We start from the raw sequence: 25,693 nt of genomic DNA, 5'->3' as shown, positions 1-25,693 counted from the left end.
AAAAATTATTTTTTTCATTTTTTCCTTGGGGGTGCTGCAGTCTCGCAGTGCTTATGTACAAGCTGCCACTGCACTTTAGTTGCCTTATATTAAACTGACTGCGAATCTAAAATAGACCCTCTCTCTCTCTCTCTCTCTCTCTCTCTCTCTCTCTCTCTCTCTCTCACACACACACACACACACACACACACACACACACACACACACACACACACACACACACAGAAAGAAAATAAAATGAAAGGTGACTGCATATCTAATCTAGTGCACTCACTAGTTTCCATATGTAGTTCGTAATGTGGGCTTCAGATGGCGCTTTTTGAAATATTGGTAGACTAATGATGAATACCAAAGTACACGGTTTGCATGCAGATTCCTCCATTGGACTTGGACTTCTTTTTTTTTTCTGTCTAAATATGCTTCAGAAGTCTTAATCTTGTTCTAAATAATCGCTGTGTATGTTTTCTTTTAAAGGAAGTTCAGTGGTGGCCCCAAAACATGGTTCGAATCCCATACACACTAATGAAGCGTCCTCCATACTTGGCAGAATAACTTTGTGTAAGGCTATCTGCAATATCATCGTGTTCATTCCTAGTCCTATTGGGATAAAGCCCTCTCTTTTGCCGACGTGTAAAAATGGTATGAATCAAAGAAAGAAACGAGGTTTTCACCACTGGATTTGTCTCCATCATCGCAATAACGGAAAATGAATTCCCATAAGATGACGTTCATTTTTTGCCATGTTTTATTCTCTCACAAGGTAAAAATTAGATTCCATGGGATTGTTTTAAAACACTCTGCTGACTTTTGGGCGACGAAAGCATTTACACAGAATAAACCAAGCTTTCGAACTACACATAAATAAGTGAAAAATAAAACCGTATTATTTTAATTGTTTAATTATATTATGTTAAACAATATATAAATAATAAATCTATATTGTAGACACGAGAAATCTGTGAAAGATTTATTATTTATCGTATATACTGTATATACACTGCTTGGAAAGAAGTCAGTGGACACCTCATGGTCAAAGAGCATCATGCCATGTAACGAGTCACGTGTTTGTAACATCGTTTAACACTGGCGAAGGATTTATGTATGTGTGGGATTTGACATTCGGTGGGAAGAGAATCTCAAGTCGAGACACACACACACACACACACACACACACACACACACACACACACACACACACACACACACACACACACACACACACACACACACACACACCAGTCTGTTCATTTCCTACAAGAACGAGCCCTTCTCTCTACGTTTACTTTTGACAACACCCAAATCCTTATGCATTTATATTCTTGGGATAATATTAACCTGAAGGCTCTCTCTTAACACAAACACATTACAAATATTTCCTCCTCTGCCTCCAAAAAAGTAAGGTTTTCTTTTCTGCTCGAGGCGTTACTTCGACTCCAAACAACGTCTAACTTTATACAAATCCGAAATCTGTCCGACCACTGAATACTGTTTTCGTATCGGGATGATTCTTTTGAGAGCTTTCTAAAGATACTAAACTTTGACAGAAAAGGACGATCAGATTGATTAATGACCCCCTACTCACTTTCACAAAGGCACTCAGTTTTCATTGCTTCTATCATCTACACATACTTCTGCGGCTGCTGTTCGTCAGAATTACCATCAATAATACTCCCCCCCCCCCACTCTGTCAAATCCGTTGTTCAAACGCGTTCACTAACTAATCAACACTCCATCATGGTTCATCTCCAAACTCACAGAACCGGAAGCAATGAAAGCAATACTATTATTATTATTATTATTATTATTATTATTATTATTATTATTATTCCTGACACCTCCAAGGAGTCCGAAGACTCATCGCGGAAGGACACCTAGAACTGTATACAGTGATAAAAAAAAAGACTAAAATGCGAAAAAGAGAAGCGACCATGTGGCTTAGGCATTATTGGGAATATACCAATTCAGATTTAATCGGGAAAGTTATTTGGTGTCAGACTTTGTTCATGATATTTTATAACTATTGGTATTGCTGTAACCTTTTAATTTGGAACGTGTCTTAGTTTGAATATTTAATCTCAGGATTTTGTTCAGCTTTTCAAACTCTTTATTTCCGACCAGGTTATCCAGTGGTACTGTCCTATCTATTAACCCTCTTTGCTTATTTCTTACTGCAATTACATCCCGCTGGTTATATTCTGAACTCCGATTGCACGAATCTAACTGTTTGTCCGATATTTTCTTTTACGCGTTCATAAATTTCTTGGTATCATTTTAGCGCTTTATAATGCTGTGTGTAATCCAATCCCCCTCTCTCTTCTCCGTGCCTCAGCTCGGCAATCAGATATTACAAGATTCCAAACCTGTGACTAACGAGCGAAGGAGTCTTCCCGGTCTATTAGTACATAATTCCACTGCCAAGTACTATGCCAGATCGTAGACAGAAAATAAGTCCGAATAGTGACATGGGGAGGCGCTGTTGATTCCAAATTATGACATGGAGATGGTCACTTTTTCTGCTTGAGTAACATGTGCAAGAGTCCATCTCTCACTGAATCTCCCAGCTCTGTCCTTCTATTTTGCAATTATATGAGGCAACGAACGCATTAAGAAACGCACAAAGATTAAAACAAGTCTCCCTCAAAAAGAAAAACTCACCCCAATAAAAATTAAAAAAAAAAAAACTGACCAAACACAACACACGAAAATGCCAGAAATTCTATAAAAATAAATAACTTTCACGTGCACTTTATCAACATGCATGCGCCATAAACACTAGCATAAATCAGTCAAGACTTCTTGACAGAAACTGAAATTGAAGCGAGGTCAACTGTCCATCTTCAGTATCCAAATTACACATTTGACGATTCTTTCGCCGCAAGAGTCCCTGTGCAATTCGCCATAACTTTCTGGACAATAGCTTATTTAGAATTCCTTGCTTCCTGTTTCCTATGCTTCAAGGTTTCCTTTCCTCGCTGTAGAATTAATTTTCTCATTTAGGCTTTATCTACCGGTCTCTGAACTCCCATTACCACTATGCTCTCTCCTCGCTTTTCTCTGCATATCTCCTTTTACGTGTTCAATTGAAACTGCTGGAACTGCAGTTCATCAACAATCTAAACAGCGGTCACCTTCTTAGGTAGCCACAGATCTAACTGGCTCCCTCTTTGTAACATTGCTGACCACGTTGGATGAGATTCAGACGTCTTTGTTATAAGCAATGACCTAACGCAGATTGTACATTTACCTGCCCGAATTCCTGACAACCATTTTTACTCTTCTAATATCCTTGATTGCTTGACAAACATTTCTCTTTCTATCTACATGGTAAATGTCATCTCTACTCCTAGTAACTCAGATCACAATCCTGTGCAAGTTTTTCTCCCGGAACCAGCCAATCCCAGGCATAGCAGTAATGTTTGGCATTGCAGAAATATCAAGTTGGACGACATGCAGAACTTATACTCTTCCACCAGATGATCAAATTATTACTTCAGCCTCTGACTCAAACACCTACTTCGCTCGAGGCACAAAACTTATTCTAACCGGCATGAAGGCCTTCATTTCCCATTCAACTCCAAATTCTCATTCACTCGTGTCCCAAAGAAGTTGAATAATAAACTCAGCTTACCGCAGATGGCTTACATCAAGAACAGTAGCTTCTTATTCAGTCTTTGTTGCAGTATACTGTAAATGCAAAACAACTATCCATACACGACTTCACAAAGGCCAACAGAACACAGCAGAGAACTCAACTCCTGTCTAGATAGAAGCCGCTTGTCTCTTGTTAAGCCCATCGTAGGCAATGTTTTCACTCTTCTGCGCCTTCAACCCTCTCTCCTTTCATGACAACACTGTTAATAGAAAGAAAAATCGTTCTGTAGCTGAGCTTGGTGGTGAACTGTGAAGACGTGTTGAATAGCTGTTGCACATGTTTTGCAGATTTAGAGAGTTCGTTGAAATTACTAGTGTTGAGTGTGATTAACAGCGATGCCCACGGAAATGTTTGTGCTAGAGAGGTCATTAATCGACGTAATTTGGTTCTTTTGCACTGAGGGAAATATTTTTATGGAGTATTTAACAGCTACATCTAAAATGTACGAATCGTTCTCAATGGGTGTACGTATTTATGATTTATATGTCGCTAACCTGTAGGAATACTCAAGAAGTATTCTAAAATATGCTGATGACGAAAATCAACCAGAGAAGCTGTAAGTTGTATCAAGAAGGAGTCTACTGCTGATCGCATTCGTAAAATTCATGTGGGCTATTATTTTATTCCATCCTTATACATCCATTATTATTATTAGTAGTAGTAGTAGTATTAGTAATATCAAAAATAAAAAAAAAACAGCTAACGCCTTTTTGTTCCAGTATAGGCAGTAGGCTAGGCCGTTTTTAGCCCTATCTAACTTTTTTGGAGACTGAGTGGGCAGTTCAGTCTCCACTGGTACCCAATCAGAGACAGCTGGCTCAAAGCCATCATTAATTAATCGGAACGCAGTGAAGAAGGCGACTAGCAGGTGTCGCCATCTCGTGATACTCTACTGATTTTATACTCTACTGAGCCACACAAGCTCTCTGTGTAGCTCTACTGAGCTACACAGAGAGCTTGTGTGGCTCAGTAGAGTATAAAATAAAATTTATTTTATTATTTTTCGCTGGTTTTTAAACTTTCTCTTTCCTCTCTGGACTCACAGAGAGTCCAATAATTCTCGAAGTTCTCTGTCGACCAGAAAATTCCTCATCGTTATCGGCAGGACAGTATTTTCACCACTCGAATCCAATTTATTGTTCGATATAACATTATGGAACATAGAAATTGTACATTTCCTTGTTATTCTGGAAAGGGCACGAACTTGACAGATTCATATTCGGAGTTCCTCCAATCAGTGCAGTGTCGCCATCTGCCGGTGAAAAAGTCAGTAAAAGCTTAGCTGGATTTCCCTTGTGTTTGTATCTTCTACAAAGTTCCCAACACTAAAAGGAATTCCATAAATATATCGTCAAAAATTTTTCAATTTATCTTTTTCCTAAGCTGTTACTGACATTACATTAAAGAATAACTTTTCTTCCATAGCTGCTACTTTTTTCAGAAAATTCAAGTGATTTTTCATCCTGCAATGAGCAGGATGAAAGCAAGCAGCTTCAACAAACAGAAAAGTATTAGCTTTATGGAACGGTGTGTTATGGTGTTTAGATCACAGAGAGTCCAGCTAAATCAAACGAGTAGCGTACAGGTGTGTTACGCAGTTGTTCAACTAAAATATTAATCCTTTTGGTATTATGTATAACAATTCTAATTCGTGATGACTCATGTTCATGCTGCACCGTACGAAGTGTCGTATTGTACTGCTGAAGTAGCATTCTCCGCTCCAAGTAATAAGTCGAATTTGTTGGAGTTGCATAATACTAAGAAATGCAGAAGACAGAGTACAATAGACAGGCTTAAGGACAATTATAAGCAATTTTGATCTCAATTTTTGTACGTAAGGAGCGGTAAAGCTAATCATCGGACGGATGATTAGCTTTTACGCTAATGGATGGATTAGCGGACGGATGATTAGGTAAAATGGGTGCATGAATAGCTATTTATGCACCCATTTTACCCTATCATCCTATCTCTCAGAATGGACATTTTAAGTACTGAGAAAGGAAGAGGGTGTCTGATTAGAACCGGCTACCTGAGTGATATTGTTTTAATTGCTAAGAATGTCAGTTCCTCCCCGCACCCACCACTCACACAATTTGATGAATCTCTTTCTGGGACATTACGAAGCCGATGAGCCTTTGGTGGAGTGGGATGAGAGTTGTCGACTGGTTATTCTCACATCAAAATCCTTATGAATTTCTTGACAACCAGAGTTGACCAAACTGATCATGAAAATATTTGTTAAAACGAGTTTAAGATGCTATCACTTCTTTCATAAATTGCAAACCTCTTCACACGCTCTCTGCGTACTGCTGTATATTCGTTCTTCTCAAATATTAGTTTGAATGACAGCATTTCCTATCTCATTAACACGTGAGCTTCTCCGAGTAGTTCTTTGGATGAGAGAGAATTTTGGTGCTCTCTTTCTCTGTGGAATTTTAGAGTATATAATAAATGACGTCCTCCCCACTGAATATGTAAAAGTTTCAAATAAATTTCGGAGGGAGGGGGGGGGTATTTGTTTTATAAAGGTCATTCGCAACGTGAGCAGCTAATTTTTAAGAAACAATTTTGTTTCCTAAAAATAAACCAGTCGTCGGAGCTTTTAGTGCGCCTCTCAAATATCTGTTGGATTTGTCAGCACGGAGTTGCTTATCACGATCCAAGGTTCAACATAAGGAAGTCCCTTGTTACTTACATTTAGGCTCAAAGTCGACTCTAAATTTAAATTATGTCTAGAGTAAAAGTATTGCGAAAAATTGCCACTACAACTCCAAAAAAAACTCTTCGTAGAGTGACAAATACAAGCGAAATTTCTATCGAGGGGGGGGGGGGGTAAAAGTAAGATTTTCTTATGACTATCTACACATCGTGAAATCCGATATTCGTTACTATGAATCCCAGAGTGGAATTTCATAAAAGAAATCTGAAGCTTTGATTTTAGTAACGTGCAATTTCGTCGTTGCCAACATATAATGTGATGTTAGCTGAGACAAGAAGCTTTGAATGGATATACGTTAAATGCCAGCCTTGTGAAGAATGCGTTGAAACTCACGTATAAATGAGATTGGTTTATCGGGTTTTGTACTCGTAACACTCGTCCAGTCACGGGCTGTTACATAAATAGGTTGCAAACTTGAAATGCTGAAAGATAGGCGAACAAATTATTAACCAAAGATAACGATTTAATTTCAATTTGCCCGGAACAACACTCTCATCTAGCATATAATGGCATATATAATACAGCTAGCATATGCGCGGGTGGTCTGAAAAGTTCTCGGCCTCAACCATAGATAACAACACTATCGACAAGATTTTTTTTTCTAGGTCGGTACATCTGTCATAAGCATCCATGTGAAATTGCAAGTCATTCTATCAAGTATTTTGTTTTATACAACTGTCGGATACAAAAGGGCGTCTATATCCCTTGAAATGGATAAAATTGAATATCATGCTATTATAAAATTCTTTGTAAAAGAAGGTTTAACGCCAAAATAAATTCATACGAAGTTTATAAAAGTTTATGGGCACTCTTCTCCTTCGTTTTCGACAATTAAGAAATTGACAACCGAGTTTAAACGTGGCCGTACTAGCCTTGAAGATGATCCATGCGAACGACGTCCAAAAAGTGTAACAACGTCAGAAATCATTGATCAAGTGCATGATATGGTATTGGATGACTGGCGAGTCAACGTGCGTGAAATTGTGGCTTATAGGCATTTCAAAAGAATATGTACGATATATTTTGCATGAAGAATTGCAAATGAAAAGCTTTGCACATGATGAGTGCTGCGCTTGCTCACAGCAGATCAAAAACGCAGTCGCATGAAAATCTCTGAACTTGGAGCGTTTTAACAAGAATTAAACTGATTTTGTGCGTCGATTTATTACTATGGATGAGACTTGGATTCACCAGTACACACCAGAATCCAAACAGCAGTCAAAACAGTGGAGAGATCCTGTTGTTTAGCGGCAAAATAGACAAGGTCATGGCATCAGTGTTTTAGGATTCTAAAGGCATTTTGTTTATTAATTATCTTAAAAAGGGTAAAACAATAACCGGGGAATATTATTCCGATCTTTTAACCAGACTTGAAAAAATTCGTTAGTAAAGACTCGGTTTGAAAAAGAAAAAATCATCTTTCATCAGGACAATGCACCTGCCCACAAAGGTGTTTTGGCAATGGGAAAATTAAGGGATCTGCACAATGTGTTGTTGGAACATTCATCCTATTCCCCAGATTTGGCTTCCTCTGACTTCTGTCTCTTCCCAAAACTAAAACTCTTCCTCGCTGGTCAGCGTTTTTCTTCGAATCAAGAGGTGATTGCAGCTGTAGAGGGGTATTTTGCAGATCTTACTGAGAACCATTACAGGGAGGGGATGATGGTGCTAGAGTATCACTAAAATAAATGTATTAGTCTTAAGAGAGATTATGTGGAAAAATGAAAAGAAGTTTGAAATTATAAATTCAGTTTTTCGTTGTTAGGCCGAGAACTTTTCAGACCACCCTCTTAAAACAGGGGTAGCCAACTACGCGTCCTTTTGGAGCCAAATAATTCCGGTAAGACTTAAAAGACCCGCAACCTTTGACCGATGCGATGATACGGGAGTAAGTGAGTGTGCGGGCGAGGTTGTAACGAGCTTGTAAGAACTGCTTTGACTAATTACACACCTACTTTTAAGGAGTTTGCTAAGAAAACGGATACAAAGAAGGCCTGTGCTAGTAAATAAGTAACTAAAATCATTGTGTTTCGACTTTAAAATTATTCTAATTGTTCAAAGTAAACTTCCTTTAATGTGTTTCGAATTAAACTTTTTTTATTGTAGTAATTTTTTAACCCTGTTTCTCTCTCTCTCTCTTATTTTGTTCCTCTTTTTTGTTGTCTCCTCTTATCTTTTTTGTTTATTTTTTCGTGGTAATTCGTGAAGAGCCGCACGACACGTGGACGCGAGCCGCTTTCTGCTCGCGAGCCACGTTGTGGCCACCCCTGATATATAAAAAAATAGTTTCTTTTGTTTGAGTAAGATGGATGCAGAGTAATGTTTCTGTTTCCATGGCAACAGTTTTTGTTATGTGGGTAAGGTGCTTGATTCATCTTCGCGTTTTGAATTCCACATTAATTTATGCCAAGAAAATTCTCAGAATTCCCAGGAAGCAAGGAGGGTGAAGGTTTTTAAGTGTACAGTTAACAAAACAAACAAATGAAAAATCCAGTTGCTTTATGGTTGAAAGAAAGTTTTAAGATTGAAAACGAATGTGGCTAGCTCTGAAGAAGCCACCAGTTCTCTTTTAGGTGGTGAAACTACTTGGCGTAATTTATTTATTTAGATAACGACTAATAAATTTCTGCGTTCTGTGTACCAATATGTTTAAGCAACTCATTTAAAAAAATTCCAAAAACACATTTCCCTCTCCACTCCTAACTCTAACCTGAAAACGGCCTAAAATGGAACTTTATACCAATCTGCAGTTTTGTTTTTTTTAGTGGAAATATGTACTATTTGAATTTTATGTTTTGTATTAAAAATAATAAAAATCCAAAAATGCATTGGTTATGATTTCTCTATTAAAGAATTTTTTTTTTCCGACTCCCACCTACAAAAGTTTGTAAACATGCAGTAGATTAATATGGTGGGTGGGCTAAGGTTTTTTTCAATTAATTCATTTTCCATGGTGTTTATTTATTTATTTATTATTATTACTTAATTCGGAAACCCTACAGTGAGAGACCTTTTCAGGTTGCTTAGTAACTATTTTTTCTTTCATACGTTCAAAATAAATAAAGAAATATAGCTCGTTGGCGAACATTACGCATAATAATAACAAACGTTTGTATAATGACTATGCAAGAACACAAGTCTGAAAGATGGATCTTGCGCTGTTTTTCTTAAATAGATGAAATGAGCTCATGCAGTAGTAGCAAAAGTTTCGAGACAATCACCAGATGGGGATTATTCGGAAATGTTTGACGAGCTGAAATGACTACATTTGTTTCAAGGCCATGCTTGACAAGTCGTCATATAATAAGACAGCGAAGAAGCAGACAGAAGATAAGTATTAGCTGTTCAACTGAACGCAGATGTTAATACGATGTTGCAACAGACAGTGAACACACGGACAAATATTCTGGAATCCGCCTCTTTATCATTACGTGTATGTGTGTGTGTGTGTGTGCGTGTGCCATTTCCTTAGTATTACAACGTCCCTTCTGAACTGTCCTAACGTTCGGAAGGACAGAAAACTCATTTCAGATATAAATTTCTTTGTGAGAGTGAGATGAACAAAACTATTCTTAAATAGCGTATGTACTTCGCCATCATTGTCGCCAATTTGACCACTCTCACAATCTTTTATATACAATCCATTATTATACTTCTAATCTAACTTGAATTTTCAACTGTTCATATTTCCTTTTTTTTTGGGGGGGGGGGGGGTTGGAGATCAGGTGATGTTACTTTTGTAAAACGTAACACCACCTGATGACAAGCGTACAGACTGTTATAAAGCATCTCTGACACTCGATTTTGTTTTGTCGAATTTTGACACAAAATATACTTCGACTGAAAAATCATAATTTAAATAATTGCATATATTTTAATAGAAATCCTAAATTTTAATTAATAATTATTAATTAATATTGGCTCGAATAATTTTTTCGAATTTCACCAATAAATACTCCACATTTTCCAAAGTAAATAGAATAATAACCAAAACATTAAAGCTAGCAATAGTTAACATTAAAAACAGCCTAAGAATGTATAATATATGGCAGTGAAAATTAGGAAAATATTTTGGTAGCCAAATAAAATGCCCCACACTTCTTATAATAGTTACATCTGGAAGCTCAAGAAGCGTTAGTAATGTAATGATTCGCAAACCCACACAGTGCAATAAGAACGGTTATTTAATTCCCAGCCACACATGGTCCACTCCGATAAAGCAGTTAGGCTTAGAAGAGATGGAAGGTGTAAGGCAACACGTTAGCCAGATCAGATACGATAATTGCATTAACATCGTTATATATTTATTTATTTTTCTTAAACTTAATCCTAAAGAAGCGAAAAAAATATTCCGCAGAACGCACCCATGTATACATCCGATTATTTGTGAACCACCATCGTTTGTGCTGCTTTTCTTATTGGACAGTGGTATTCAGAATGCAACTGCTACCATGTATGAAGTAAAGGGGGATATCACGTTATTTTTTAGTATTGTTTCAATTTCTATAATATTGTTTTTATAATCTTGTTTCGTAAATATATTTTCTAGCCATGATTCGGTATCAAAATGATCACTTATCTTAATTATTAGCTTCAACAGTATTTTATAACTTCATATCCCGCGTTCTACCAAAAGAAGTCTCCGTCATCCATTCCATACATGCCAATACCAGAAAACGCATTTCAGAGAAAATTGATGCCTTTAACCGTTCCCCAAGCCACATTTTAATCTTTAAAAAAAAAGGTCACGTGACGTGCACGGAAATAATTGAACACCAGAAAGTGATCTTAGCTATCAGGTGCATATATTTTTTGGGGGTGTTAGTGGATAGAGAGTTCAAGTTCAGAGGGCATAATGCTAAAGTAGCCCATAAGATTACTTGGCTACTGAAGAACACATTAACAAGTAGAGATATATAAAAAATAGTTGTTATTCCTCTTTATATAAGGCCTTATACGCCCACATCTGGATTACTCTGCTCAAGTCTGATCCCCTGGGTTTCTTGAGGATGAGGAAGCAGTGGAGAGGATTGAGAGGCGAGTGGCCTGTGGAATGTTCCCAATGAAGATAGATTGAAGGTGTGTGGATTGCAGAAGTTGGTCGATAGGAGAAAAAGAGGGAGATGTGATAGAAACATTTAAGTTGCTTAAAGGATTTTATACGATTGATTCTGGAGAAAATTTTCAGCACTTGGCTGGAGAGGCCAGAACAAGGGGTCATCTCTGTAAGTTGAATAAACGTGCAGCTAGCAGGGGTGGAAGGACTAGATTTTTTGCTTGGATAGTTGTGAATGAGTGGAATGGGTTGCCACAGTCAGTTATGAGTGTTTTATCTGTTAATGGGTTGAAGAAGAGGTAGGATAGATTGTGTGGATAGTTGGATCTTCCGCGATGAGTCTTCTGACTCCATGGAGGTGAGGTGCCCATATAATAATAAGATAAGATGGTGGACTAAATTGTGAAATTAACAAACCTACCAGGAAAGACGTGGATTAAACAGACGTTAGATGAAGAGAAAAAGATAAAGAGGAGCAGTGTTATAAAGAAAGTCACCACCTCTCATCCATGAGGATCTCGAAGATGACGACGGTGATCATCATATAAGGCCTTGATGTTTGGCGAAATGTAGTTGGCAACAGTATCATAATTCAGGTTGAGTGTGTGGTTTGTAGGTGGTACCAGTGATCAGGATTTGCATTATAGGGAATATTGTATAGCGATATTGTTGAGTGCGACAGGAGTTTGAATCAAAGTTTGAATCAAGTTTGAATCAAAGCTGACTCCTTTAATGATTTTTACTAGTAAAACCATATCATAATATGAACGTTCATAATATAAAATTTATTTTACGAATTTCATTTAGTGGCCACTTTATTAGGAACATCTCTCTCCCTCCCCAGTAAGGAAAACTGGGGTTGTTCCTAATAAAGTGGCCACTGAGTGTAGATTGAAGTGGTCCGTAAGATATTTCAGTTTGTACATTCCTTTTGGCATAGACGACGGAAAGGTCAGTCAGTGGATAAGAAGCACACGAATATCGCTAGTCATCATCATCATCATCATCTTGTTGTTAAAATTGTAGGCCAACCAAAAACAGGTGAGGCACATTCGTGGTAGAGCATTTCATTAGTATTGGACATCGTAACAGAGAACCGTATAACAGTTGATATGAAGTAGTGCATGGGGTCGCGTCCCTTCTTTGCTGAAGTCAGCACGTTACACACAACTCTTATGCCAAAATTTGAGGCCACGATTAGACGACTGATAAGCAGGTAGTCGAACACCGGTAAATGAAAATCATCTTTCACTTAATAATGTCCAATGACTTATAAATTGGTTTTCTGTAAAGCACATGTACCAGGATTTCTGTACAGAGCAGCAATCCCTACATGAAATCTTTGTGGTGTAATAATCATACAAATCAAATCAGATAACGCCATTTATTCCCTTGTAGGAAATAAGCGAGGTCGTTTTAACTCTATGAATTCAAATGAGCAAGTTCCGGTGAAAGGTACTGATTATTCGCTCGTGCTGTTCTTATAAACAGGCACGCGGAAGGCAAAGCAGCCCTGTTTATAGCGGACGTGTTCGGATGATTATCAATGCAATACATGTCCTGCAAATTAAAAATCAACACACACACACACACACACACAAATTTATTCTGCTTACTGATGACGTAATTAAGATTTAATCTATTTATTTATTTTATTTATTATAAATTTATTTTTTCTTGCTCCCCAATTCTAGATGCTATTTCTCCTTTATGTTTCCAAACCATCTGCTTACTTCCTTGTTTTAATTCGTATTTATGCTCGAATGATCTAACCTAGATATATGATCCATCCGTCCTTTATTCAGATGATATAATGTAATCCAAATAATATAGGAAAACATACACCTCTCTCTCTCTCTCTCTCTCTCTCTCTCTCTCTCTCTGTGACACTACGTGGCACGGTAACCAGAACATATTTCTGCTGCCGTCTCCTCGGTCTTTCTCTGGGTCCTTTTTCTGCCATACCACGTTCAAGCATCAAACACCTGTTTTGCTACCACTCCCATTCTGTTTACTTGATCATACCACCTGATATTAGCTCTGCTCACACACATGGCTGCTAATGTCAGGTTTTTTCCTAATATCCTTGTTTTTAATATATTGAAAATACCATCGATGGAAAATATACATCTATTTTTCATTATTTCTAAATTTGGATCTCCGCCAAACACTTCCACTACATGGCACTCAGAAAGGACTAAACTGCTCTAAATTTCCATTTAGAAGGGAAAAAATTAAAAAATAAAAATAACGGAGTTGTTTTCAGTAGTACTAGCATCTTAGTCTATTACCAACAAAGTAGATAACATACTCCGACAGTCTTTTGTCTTTTAGAAGCATCTGCTATTTATGACATAAAAATAAATTTAAAAATAACATGTGTTGCTTGTCACGTGTAAAGATTCGAATGTTTCCTGTCATTATTTGGTTAGCATACGCTAAGTAAACCCGTACACTTCCACGTGTCTCGATGTAGTTGCATTTTTCATTTGTGTTCCCCATAAAGCGTGAAGAAATTCTCGGTGAACATTGCATTTATATTAAAACTAAATGAAATCTGAAACATCATAAAATAGTCTGATCGAAAAGCAAATATCCATTCATTTAAAAGCAGCCATCTGCCTTTCAATTAAAAACTTCCCAAAATTCGTCATTCTTTGACGGTCTAAGAAATCAGGGCTGTTCAACCCGTCGATCTCTTGGGTATTCCTCCTAACAAATATAATTAAAACTGAAAACATAATATTTTATTTATCATTATTTTGTATTATTTTTAATTCGCTTTAAGTGTATTGCTACGGTTTATTTATTTTTCGTTAAAATTGTCAAATCAGTAATTTTCTTACAAGTCCGGGTAAATGAATTAATTTGGATCAGTGGAAGTCAAACAGCGAGCCGAGTGAATACAATTATAAGCAAAGTGTAAAAACTCGATTGTAGCTTAAAGATTAAATATTCCAAAGCACATTACATCGATTTTTTACTTAGGTTAAGTCCCATGTGAATACTGTAAAAAAATAAAGTTTGTTTGTCTCGGTATAGTTTGTATTTTTTGTAAATAACTCATTTGTTAGAGTGTTATATAATATGTTAGAGTGTTATTGTCGCCGAAGCTGTACATGTTTTTGTCGCCGAAGCTGTACATGGCAGCATTAGAAAGATTGGTATTGAAACTTGTATGTATGAGAAAGGCTTGCAGGCTCTAAGTGTAAACATCTCCGAAGTCAGTCAGAAAGAGTTCAAACACCTTTCCGATGGCCCGCAACTTACAATCAAAAGAAAGCGGAGGAGAACCAAAGGCATGTCGAACTTGAAACTTAAGATGAAAGACTCATACCGATTCTTTGGGGGTTGCAAAACTTCATGCGAGGTCTGAAAGGAGGCCTAATAAAAAGGGACTGAAGCAACTAGAAGGGGTCCGGGTTCCAGAATTGCTGTCAGAGAGGAGGCCGCCCGGTCCAGAGTTGCCTTCAGAGAGACTGCCCGGATCCACGTTGCTTGAGAGAGGAGTTTCTCGGTTCGAGACGTCGCTAGAGAGACTAATTCTAGGTCTCAGACAAGGTTTCAAATTGCCGAAAGGAAGAGTTCCAATTGCCGGAGAAAAGTTTCCAGGCCAGGTTAATGTCAGACATTCACCAGTGTGTTGCGTTTTCATTACAATTTGATGAGTCAAACGACTTCACTGATATTGCTCAGTTAATGGTATTTATTCGCATGGTATTTCGAGATTATTCAAGTAAAGAAGAACTTTTGAAAATTATACCATTATTGGGAAGGAGGACTAGGGGAGAAGACATTTTTTCGGCATTAGATGAATTTGTGAAACAACACAAACTTCCGCTTTTTAAACTTGTTTCTATTACTACTGATGGTGCTCCTGCAATGATAGGTAATAAATCAGGCTTCATTTCATTATGTAAAAACGATGACAGATATCCAGATTTTTTAACGTACCACTGTATTATTCACCAACAAGTACTGTGTAGTAAAAGATTAAACACAAAAGATGTTTTGGATATTACATTTAGAATTGTAAATTCTGTTCGAGGAAAAGCCCTGCAACAGGGGCTATTTAAATTACAGGCAGATGATGATAGAGAACTTCTGTTGTATACAATAATGTTCGCTGGCTCAGCAGAAGTTAATTTTTAGAAAGATTTCTTGTATTAATTAACGATATAAAAATTTTTCTTGATGAAAAAGGAGATCTTTATCCACAATTGAGTGATAAAGGATGGTTGTTACACTTATCATTTTTAGTAGATTTCTGTACGAAATTAAGCAATTTAAATTTAGAATTACAAGGTAGAGATAAAAATTTAAATTGACATGTTAAGTTCCATAAAAGCTTTCCAACAATACTTATTTTTATTAAAGAAAAATATAAATGACCGCGAATTTAAACATCTCCCATATTGATTAAACTTTTTTGAACAAAATCAAGAAATGCTTCGCCATGATTTAAAAGAATTTATTCGTGAAATAGAATTAGTTGAGGAAGAAATAAATTCAAGATTTAAAGATTTTAATAAAACTGAAATGATTGCATCTTTTTTCAATAATCCATTTCAAGAAAACTTGAACATCACAGAAATTTCAAATAAAATTAGTGGGCTGTTTGATATAAACCAAGCTGAAGTAGAACTTGAGATAATAAACATTCAGAATAGTTTACATTTAAAATCAATAAACAATGAAGTCATTTGGAAGCATGCACATGAAAAATTCCCAATATTAACTGATATTGCGCGAAAAATTCTGTCGTGTTTCGGATCGACATACTCGTCAGAATCCGCTTTTTCAAATATGACCGTCATAAAAATCAATTAAGAAACCAAATTACAAATGATCATTTGGATGATTGTCTGCGATTGGCCACTTCTTCATATCAACTTGACTATGAAAATATTGCGAGGTCCAAACAATGCCAAATTTCACATTAACTTTTTTTTTTTTTAATCAACCAGCATTTCCTATGACTTGTGAGTTTATAATCAATCTGTTGCTTTTTCTAACTTTGGTTTTCCAAAACAGAGAAATAAATATTTTATTCCAATATATTTGTTTTTTTTTTGTTGTATTAAAATAATTAAAATTGATAAATAAATTTTTAAATACACAAATTAAGTTTTTAGTTGTGTATTTTTTTTAGTTGTTTATTTGTGCGTAATCAGATATCATGTTGGGGGAACGTGATCTATATAAGAGAGTAGATCGCCGAATAACTTTTTATAGAAAAGTAGCTCGCGTAGTAAAAAAGGTTGAACACCACTGGTCTAAATAATAGCAAGTCAAATACACTGACGCATAATTAAAAAATCAGTCGCTTTTTCTTGAATCCAGAGTTTTTTCATGACATTCAGGAGCGGCTCGTGCATAGGCACTGAGGAACTGCAGCACCCCCAATTTGTTTCGATATATAAATATATTTATTAATTTATTTATATTTGCTTGTAATGTTTAATTTTATCATCAACAATCCTATACAATTCTCTTGTTTTGTATAAAAAACAATAAAAATCCATCTTGTAGCACTTAGAAGGGCAAAGGACACTAGCTGCACTGTGTTTACTACAGTGGCATATTGCTACGCGGCAAGCATATGCACGTCATAGTGAGATGCGAGCTATTAGAGTAATGAGGCACTGTCCGTCGCACAGTTCCACTGTTGTTTATATGCAGTTTGGGCCAGTGGTAGAATGTTCGTAGTGCTTATCGTGTTTGCTCCGTCTCTTTAAATATTTGGACATTACAATTAAAGACATAACATTTTTTATATAATTTTTAAGTAATTTTGAATTATACGAAACTGTATAATCTTATCGATAATGAACAATATTTCTCATGAAACAAAACAAGAAGAATATATTTTATTTTTAAGTAATTTTGAATTATACCAAACTGTATAATTTTATCGATAATAAACAATATTTGTTTATGTTTATTTATTTATTTTTTAAATTTTTACCATAATTTTGATATTTTATCCAAACACGTGTATACGTGTTTTATCCAAAATTGTTTTATCCAAATAAATGTTTTATCCAATTGCATATTTCGAAAGTTGCAGCACCCCCACGATTTCAAGCCACGAGCCGCCACTGATTACATTCAAAACAACAAAATACGATAAAGAATGTGATTGAATTCTTTGTGGAGGGGATCTCAGCAGCAGTGTCCATAGCTTTGAATCTTTCCACACGTAAATTATTGGTAATTTCATCCCACATCTTTGTTACATTACTACGGTGATTCAGTAACTCAGCAGCCTCAAAACAGTTCTTTTTAAATTGAAATTAGCAATAAGATGCTGTGATGATGGGGTGTACACTGCGAACCCGAGAAGTATATTTGTGTCAAGAACCCAACAAATCCATTGTTCACAGCAAATAATTTCACCCAATCGGAGAGTTCATTTTACACATACTTGTTGATATTATTGTTTGGGTTGCTTCAAAACTTCCCCATGGAAGCGATTCTTACTAGAAACACAGTTTCTCTCCATAAGTCTAATTTAAACCAACTACCTAAACCAGTGCTTTCCAAACCTTTCATGTTGGTGACACACTTTTTAGACAAACATAATTTCACGGCACAGTAATTCCGTCTGATGTGCCTCTCATGGGTCACGTGGCCAGATCAGATGTAGTTTAAGTATATGCTTTTAACAAATATATTCGTATAACTTTTAGAAGGTTTATTTAAAAATCTCTTCCTGTTCATCCGATAACGGGTTAATAAAAATTCACTATTTACAGTAAGTGATTAATCACTTACTCCTTTTAAATCTGATCCCATCATTATTATCACAAGCAACTCCTTTTGATATTTGATAAGAGCAAATATCATATAACTCCTTTAAAGGTTGCGTGATATAGTTAGACTGTACTCTTGTCTTGAGGGCACGACATAGTCTATTAGCACTGCAATTTTATATATAATAAAATATACAAAATAAAAATATATAATATATTTATATTTATATCCAAGATTAATGTCATTGTTATAAAAAATAGAAAGAAAAGAAAGAAATATATAATAATAGAATTTTAATGAGATATATGAGCTTCATGGGATGAATTACACAGCTTTTCAATATTTGGTGGAATAGTAGATAAAGACACTCGCATTTCGTCATCAAGCATTCTTAAGCTTCCACGTGTCAATGTCTTCAAGTTTGCCAACGTTGAAAAGGATACTTCACACATGTATGTAGTGGAAAACTGCAAAAGAATTTTTAACGCTTTTTTGCCTATGTTTGGATGCATTTTTGAAACACGAATCCAAAAGTTGTCTAAATCACCCTCTTCGTACATCATTAAGAGACTTCGATCATTTTTTATTTCAGCTAATTCTTCTTCTTCAATAAGTGACAAGTTAATCGTTGCAGTTGAAAAAAAATGGATTTCTGATCCAATCATAGTCTTGTATTTCAATATTTGGGAAGTAGTGACGAATTTTCTCTCCGAGCATTGTTAAATGGTCAACGAGTAGCGAACTGATATCACATTTTAGTTCACAGTCTGCAGTTTTGGAAAACATTTAAAAATTCCCTTCTTTCACTTTCCTTTTCCAAATTTCTATCTTATCTCTCATAGCACAAATTTTACCCACCGCTGTTAAGATATTTTCTCCTTTTCCTTGCATACTGGTGTTTATTTTATTCAAGTGTTCAAATATGAGCAAGATATGCCAATTTTGTGCACCATAATTTGTTTTGAATTAGATCGCAGAATTCATTTTGTTGATTTTCCTCAAAAAGTTTAAGCATCATTTCCCTCAATTCATATACACGACAAAGCACTCGACCTCTTCACAGCCAACGAACTTCTGAGTGTAGTATAAGTTTTTTAAATCTTGCCCCCATATCTTCACAAATTGTAGCAAATAATCTTGATTTAAGAGGTTTACTTTTAATGTAATTGACCATTTGAACAACTTTGTCCACAACCTTTTTTAATTCATTACCAGTGGTTTGCGCGACTAGCGCTTCGCGATGTAAAAAGCAATGAGTAATTATAATATTTTCATTCTCTTTCTTTGCTACTTTGCTAAAGCTGTGAAACCTTTTGTTGAATCAACCATTGAAGGAGCGCCATCTGTGCATATTCCTACACAATTTAACCATAGCAAATTATTTTCCTTCATGAAGCAATCTACTGTTTTAAATATATCTTCGCCTCTAGATTTCATTTGGAAGTTCCAGAAAACATAAGAATTTCTCAATAATCCTGTTAGTATGAATGAAACGTATAAAAATGAGGTAATTGCGTTAACCCACTGACATTGCAGCTTAATGTCAGCAGACATGTTTTGAATACGTCTTCGAATCGTGTAATCTGCCAAAGGGATTTTATTAACTTCTATCTCAAATTTGAGCCCAAACATTGTTCGAACAATAGCACAGCAAGATTCCTTTATAGTGGTTTCGGCAATAGTGTGTGGCTCCTTGTTTTTGGCAATTATTTGAGCAACCAAGTAACTTGCCTTTTGAGCTTTCTCTGATGTCTTCATTCTCTTAGTGAACGATGTAGACTGCTTCTTTATAGATTTTGAAAGTTCAGTAAAGTATTCTACTGGCTTTTCTGATTTAATTAAAGCGCTATTTTACCTCAAAACACAGTCATTTACAAATGACTGTGTTTTGAGGTAAAATAGCGCTTTAATTTGTTGGGTACCATACTTTCATTTGCAAGTATCACCCCACAAACTAATTAATGCAGACCGTTCAACAGTTATTCTTGCGTAGTTTCCTCTATAGTCGATACATTTTGTTCATCACAAACATCAGCTTTTCTTTTATTAATTAGAGTAAAGTAAAGTATTTTTGGGACTCCTTAGTGCGGCCTGCACAAGTTAGCTTCTGTTTACATTTACTATCACTGATACTTGAATGAACTATAGAAAACCCCAACGAAAACGAAACTGATGGTGATGGTTGCATGCAAGTCGGTATAGACTCAGGGAGGGAATTTCCGAGCGGTTGACCAAATATCTTCTTTAACGGCGCTAACTAAAAGTCGTACCGGTACTTTGCGAAATGGATTCCGCTGTGGAAATTTTCAGCGATTATTCTGTTTAACGCTTTATGTTCGCGCGACATACCTTCACACTGCAGCCGACACACTAACGTATCGCGACACACAGTTTGGAAAGCTCTGACCTAAGCTATCCGACTTCTGGAAAGTAGTTTTATTAAATCAATGTTTTTATTTTTTTTATACTAGAGATTTATTTATTTTCTACCTTAGGCTTATTGAATGAGCCTAAGGTTAAAGCAAATCCTCTGAAGCAATTTTTTGAAGTTCCATTGCAGATTTGACCGAACTCACGTCTAATTCAGGCGTATTGCATTATTATTATATGAATTCATAATTGTTATTGTTGTTGTTGTCTTGCACGCATGCTAATCAGGAAGTGCCATATGACGAGAGTCCAACTTTCATTCCTTCTAATCTCCTCTTTTTCTGTGTGGGTCGCATATTCTGAAGGTTGAAAAACTTGATTGTCTTGACGATCGGCTAACTCACCTTCAGTTGTTGTTGTTGTTGTTGTTTAGGACTACGGAATAAGAAATGATACCAGTGTATTATGTCTGTTATCTGTGTTCACTGGTCAATTTATCTGTTTGCTTGAGGGGAAAAAACCAGTTTACCGAAGAAAAAACTCAGCACCTACGTATGAGATTGGCTAATCCACCTTTACATGAAAAGCCCAATAAAAGTTTCTTCGCATCCGGGATTTGAACCGAGGTCTTTCCATCCAAAAAGATTCAGTTATACTTGCTCACTTCATTTCTGACAGTTCGTTGCTTTAGAAATAACCACCATAAATAGATAAGAATGACACTTATTAAAACCAAAATTTTTTAGTTTTAATATCATTTTTTGTAATATCAGTACATACAAAGACAATACCGATGCTTCCTAAATAAACACTGCCAATAGGGAATCGTTTGTACTGGAACAGTAACAGAAATCCAATACTACTAACATGGATGATAGTTTGTAGACTGATTTTTCTTTTCTTTTTTTCATACGTGTTTGTACAAGTATGGAAATCGATCGTACAAACTATTTCAGTACTAATGGCTGCAAGTTTAAAATAGGTGACATACAGCATCTTTAATAAAATATGAAGTTAGGATTCGATTTCAATCATGAATGGAATAATAGATCTGTCCTTTGTAGAATTTGTAGACTGATAGTGTCTGCAGTCTAAAAATTCTCAATCTGTCTTCATAATCAGTATTCCACAATCCTGATATCATTTTTAACACTGTCCTTTGTACTCTCTCCAATATATCAGAATCACAACGGAAACCAGGAGACTAGACCTGCGCACAATAGTCCAAGTGAGGTCTTATCAAGTCCTCGTAAAGTGGCAAAATGACATCCTTATCTTTACATGTGAATGTTCGTTTCAGCATTGCAATTATCTTTTGAGTTGCATTTGAAACCTTTGCTACATGGCCTCTGAATTTTCCCATGCCCACAATTCCAGCCTATTCAAATCATTCTGCAAGTACTGTATCAGCCACATTCCTGAGTACCCTACCTATCTTTGCATCAACAGTAAACAACTGTATGTCGCCTGTTAAATCCTTCCCAATATCATTAATATACAGACTGAATAACAGTAGACCAAGCACTGATTCTTGTGGTACACCACTTAAAGTTACCTTAAATCTTGCAGACTCACATCCCCCACCACTTTTTGATATCTGTCAGTCAGCCATCCTCTTATCCATGCTAATATTGTATAACCCAAACCCATTTTCTCAAATTTATGCAACAGTCTGCCATGCTGTATTCCAAAAGCCTTAGCAAAATCCAAAAGTATCATGGTGTCCATTCCCCTCGTCTAGTCCAATGGTAACATTGTTATAAAATGCGAGCAAGTGGCTAAAACATGACCTTCCCTTAGTAAATCCATGTTGTTCATTGCAAAGTAGAGATTCACTATCAACCCATTTCTGAATGTGAGCCCTAACTAATTTTTCCAAAATCTTCACCACAACTTCTGAAATACTAATCTGTCGATAGTTGGACACATTAGTCTTTGCACCACTTTTGTGCAATGGAATTACCATACATTCCTTCCATTTCTGCGGAATCTTCCCTGTCCTGAGACTCATAATAAACAGTCTGGTCAAAGGAATAGCCAGTTCAGCTGAACACTCGTGCTGATATCCCATCAGTTCTTATTGCTGAACTGTTATTCAGTTTGTGCAACATCTCTAATATCTCCTCTTCTTACAACTGAGTTTTTTCATACAGTGATGAGGTAGCCGTGAACTCAATCCATTTCTGAATAATTCTATTGAATTAGCATTAATATTGGAAATGTATATATAACTTTATATGTCAGTCAATATCGCTTTTGTCAACAACTCACAGTACTCTGTTATTATTGACATTTGATTTGAATGATATTTCCTGTCATTATATGTTTACCTAAAATTATTATTAATTTATTATTCTTTCCAATCTAGTTTGCTCATTAATAAACGCGCACCACACCCACCCACCCCCCGCCTCCACACACACCCTTATTTATTTATTGTCAAAAATAGTTTATAGTAGTTTATATATATATATATATATATATATATATTTTTTTTTTTTTTTTTTTTTTTTTTTACTGAATACGTCTTATTTATCAATCTGTTTATTTTTAACAATTTTTAGTGCCACTGAATACCACTCAACAGAAAACTGTTGAGAAACTTAGCAAGAGTGTATTTTTAAAATGTCTCGACTTTATCTCTACTTAGCGAAAGACAGAGCACAACTGTTTAGACTAAAACACGATGAGTGATTTTTAACGATGAATGAATATTGCTCAATAAATATTATTCCTTAAGTTTAAATAATAAACGATCCTTGAAGTTTACCAAAATTCATTAAAGAATGCAGTGGTGAAATGTCATTTAATTACCTTTTTATTAGAACGATCCTTTACTTTTTTTCAGGATTTTTTCTGGATTATTCGGTATTTTGAAATTTTTTAATAAATTTTCCTCATTGCTTAAAAAATTCAAATTCTAAATGTTTAAATTTACTTATTATCATATTACCATAATTTATCTTAAACTTATTACGTTTCAAAAATATTTTTTAAATTAAAATAGAAAGCCGATATCTTATTCAGTGAACGCTTTCACAGTTCAACTGTTAATGACATTTTAAATCTGACAAGTGGACTTCCTTTTTTCAAAGTCAAGGTCGTCTGCGTTTTGACGTAATTCCGGAAGAATTACTTAAGCGAGTGTGCATTGCGATTACCAATTGTACTTGGTGGATCTTTGGAAGATTTTACATGAACGTAAGATCTGATAAACTGCAACATGCTTTTCGAAAACATCTGGAAATTAAATGCTGAGGAAGATTAATTAATAGTGATAATATTCATATCAAAGAATATTATATCGTATTCGTTGTGTTATAATAATAATTATTCATATTCATTTTCATTTATTCATTGCGTATATTTATTCATTATGTATATATAATCTCCCAGTTTGTATTATGATACAAATAATGATCTATATTTTCGATAATTACGGAAAATATATTAATAATGATCGGTTAGCTTTATTATTCGGTGTATAAATAACGGGCAATCTTACTGGTCTGTCTACCTGATCTCTTCATGACCTTTTTTGGGAGTACGTGACTTGTCTGTTTATTTCTGTAAGCAGCATCAGCTATTGCTGGACTAAAGCAACCATCGCAAATAATGTCAAAGGTGGAAGAAAAAGGAGAAGCGGTACCATCGACAGGGTGTCGCATAGAGGCAGCCGGCCTCACGAGCCGGCTTAATAAGGGGGCTCGTTCAGCCACATTGCGGTAGGCCTCGTCGCTAGGCTAATATTTCCAGTAAGCGTAGCAAGTGCGGAAAGAAGTTTTTCCAAGCTTAAACTGATTAAAAATTATTTGCGAGCAGCAATGATCCAAGAAAGAAAGATTGGTTGGTCTATCAACTCTATCGATAGGGGCGGTTTTAAAAACTTATAATTTAAATTCAGAAGAGCTTATAAACAGTTTTATTGTGCGATATCCCCGTAGACTTTTTTTTTTCTTTTGCGCATTCCTCTTTCTTTATAAAATACCATGGCACTTCAAACTGTAGAGCAAACATTTAATTAATATTATTATGTAATCGTTTGCATTTCTCTTGTAATAAAAACAAAATCGCAATTGGAGATTTTCTTATATTTTTGTCTTATAATCCACTGGGGAGTGATTTTAATTGTTTGCCTCAGGGTGCGATCCAATCTTGCGACGGCCCGAGAAGACTGCATTTATAACCGAAAGATATTTCAAAAATCCTCAAAAGCAAAGATTTGTACTTTGAGTGGAGGGGGGAGGGAAGAAAGATCAGTAATTAAGATCTGTTTTTTTCAGTTTTTCGCATCCTAGATGGGATTCGAACATAAACATCCACTGAGCTTCCACCTACATAAAAATGGCTCGAACCCAGTGTTGCAATCTTTGGTTTAAATGTCGCTTTTGGTGGTTCCTTTTTTTCCTTCCTGCTTGGTTGAGTGGATGGTGTCCCGATCAACAAACTGTGGGTTCAAATCCGACTTTAGCATGCTCACGTAGCAAAGGAAGATGAATGAGAAATGCATCAACAATCCATTGGGAATCCAGCGAGTGATCATTATGGGAACAAAATGAAAAGGAATTTAAAAAGTTGCTGAGAGATTTTGCCTTTGATAGCAAGCGACAGACGATAATCGGAACTTAACGTTGGATTTTGTACTGATATCTGATGTGGCGATAGATGTGGTTGCCGGATATGTGGACCGTTCCCTTAGGAAGGGAAACGTAGAACTATAGGAAGAGATATTAAAAACCAGAACACAGGAATACAAGCATGAGGAATTCGATAGGATTATAAAGGGTTGTTTTTAATTACTGCCGAAGCAGCTAAGGCTCACAGGCACAAAGTATAATATATATACGACGCTAGTAAAATGATAACTTTCTTGTAGCTTAATACAATACAATACTTTGAACTTCATTTTAATGCTGATAAAGTTAGAACAGTCATCATATAAGTTTCCCACAAAACAGTCTTCGGACAGAATAGCGAGCAAAATATATTGGTTAAACGACTTGACATCCTGTATACATAAAAAAAAGATAATAATCTGCTAGTCCGTAGATATATCTTAAGATATTCTATAACAACACATATGCATTGTGTGAAGGTTACAAACGGAACATGTTCAATCTCTACAATATAAAATGAAAAA

General features: G+C 35.8%; 1 protein-coding gene across 1 annotated transcript in view; it reads left to right on the top strand.

Annotated features, from left to right (window-relative positions):
• Positions 1 to 5,306: 5,306 nt before the first annotated feature.
• LOC150103729 (sulfhydryl oxidase 2-like) overlaps positions 5,307 to 25,693 on the top strand; it is a 162,499-nt gene continuing 142,112 nt past the window's right edge. Inside the window, exon 1 of the mRNA XM_090397064.1 lies at positions 5,307 to 5,376. Coding sequence (XP_090253190.1) covers positions 5,307 to 5,376 — 70 coding nt within the window. The remainder of the gene's footprint in view (positions 5,377 to 25,693) is intronic.

Source organism: Typopeltis vanoorti, chromosome 8 (genome assembly GCF_054136105.1).
Source record: "Typopeltis vanoorti isolate ZY-2024b chromosome 8, IOZ_Tvanoo_1.0, whole genome shotgun sequence".
Classification (NCBI taxonomy): Eukaryota; Metazoa; Arthropoda; class Arachnida; order Uropygi; family Thelyphonidae; genus Typopeltis; species Typopeltis vanoorti.
The sequence above is the reverse complement of the archived record's forward strand: the minus strand, read 5'-3'. Positions and strand labels throughout refer to the sequence as shown.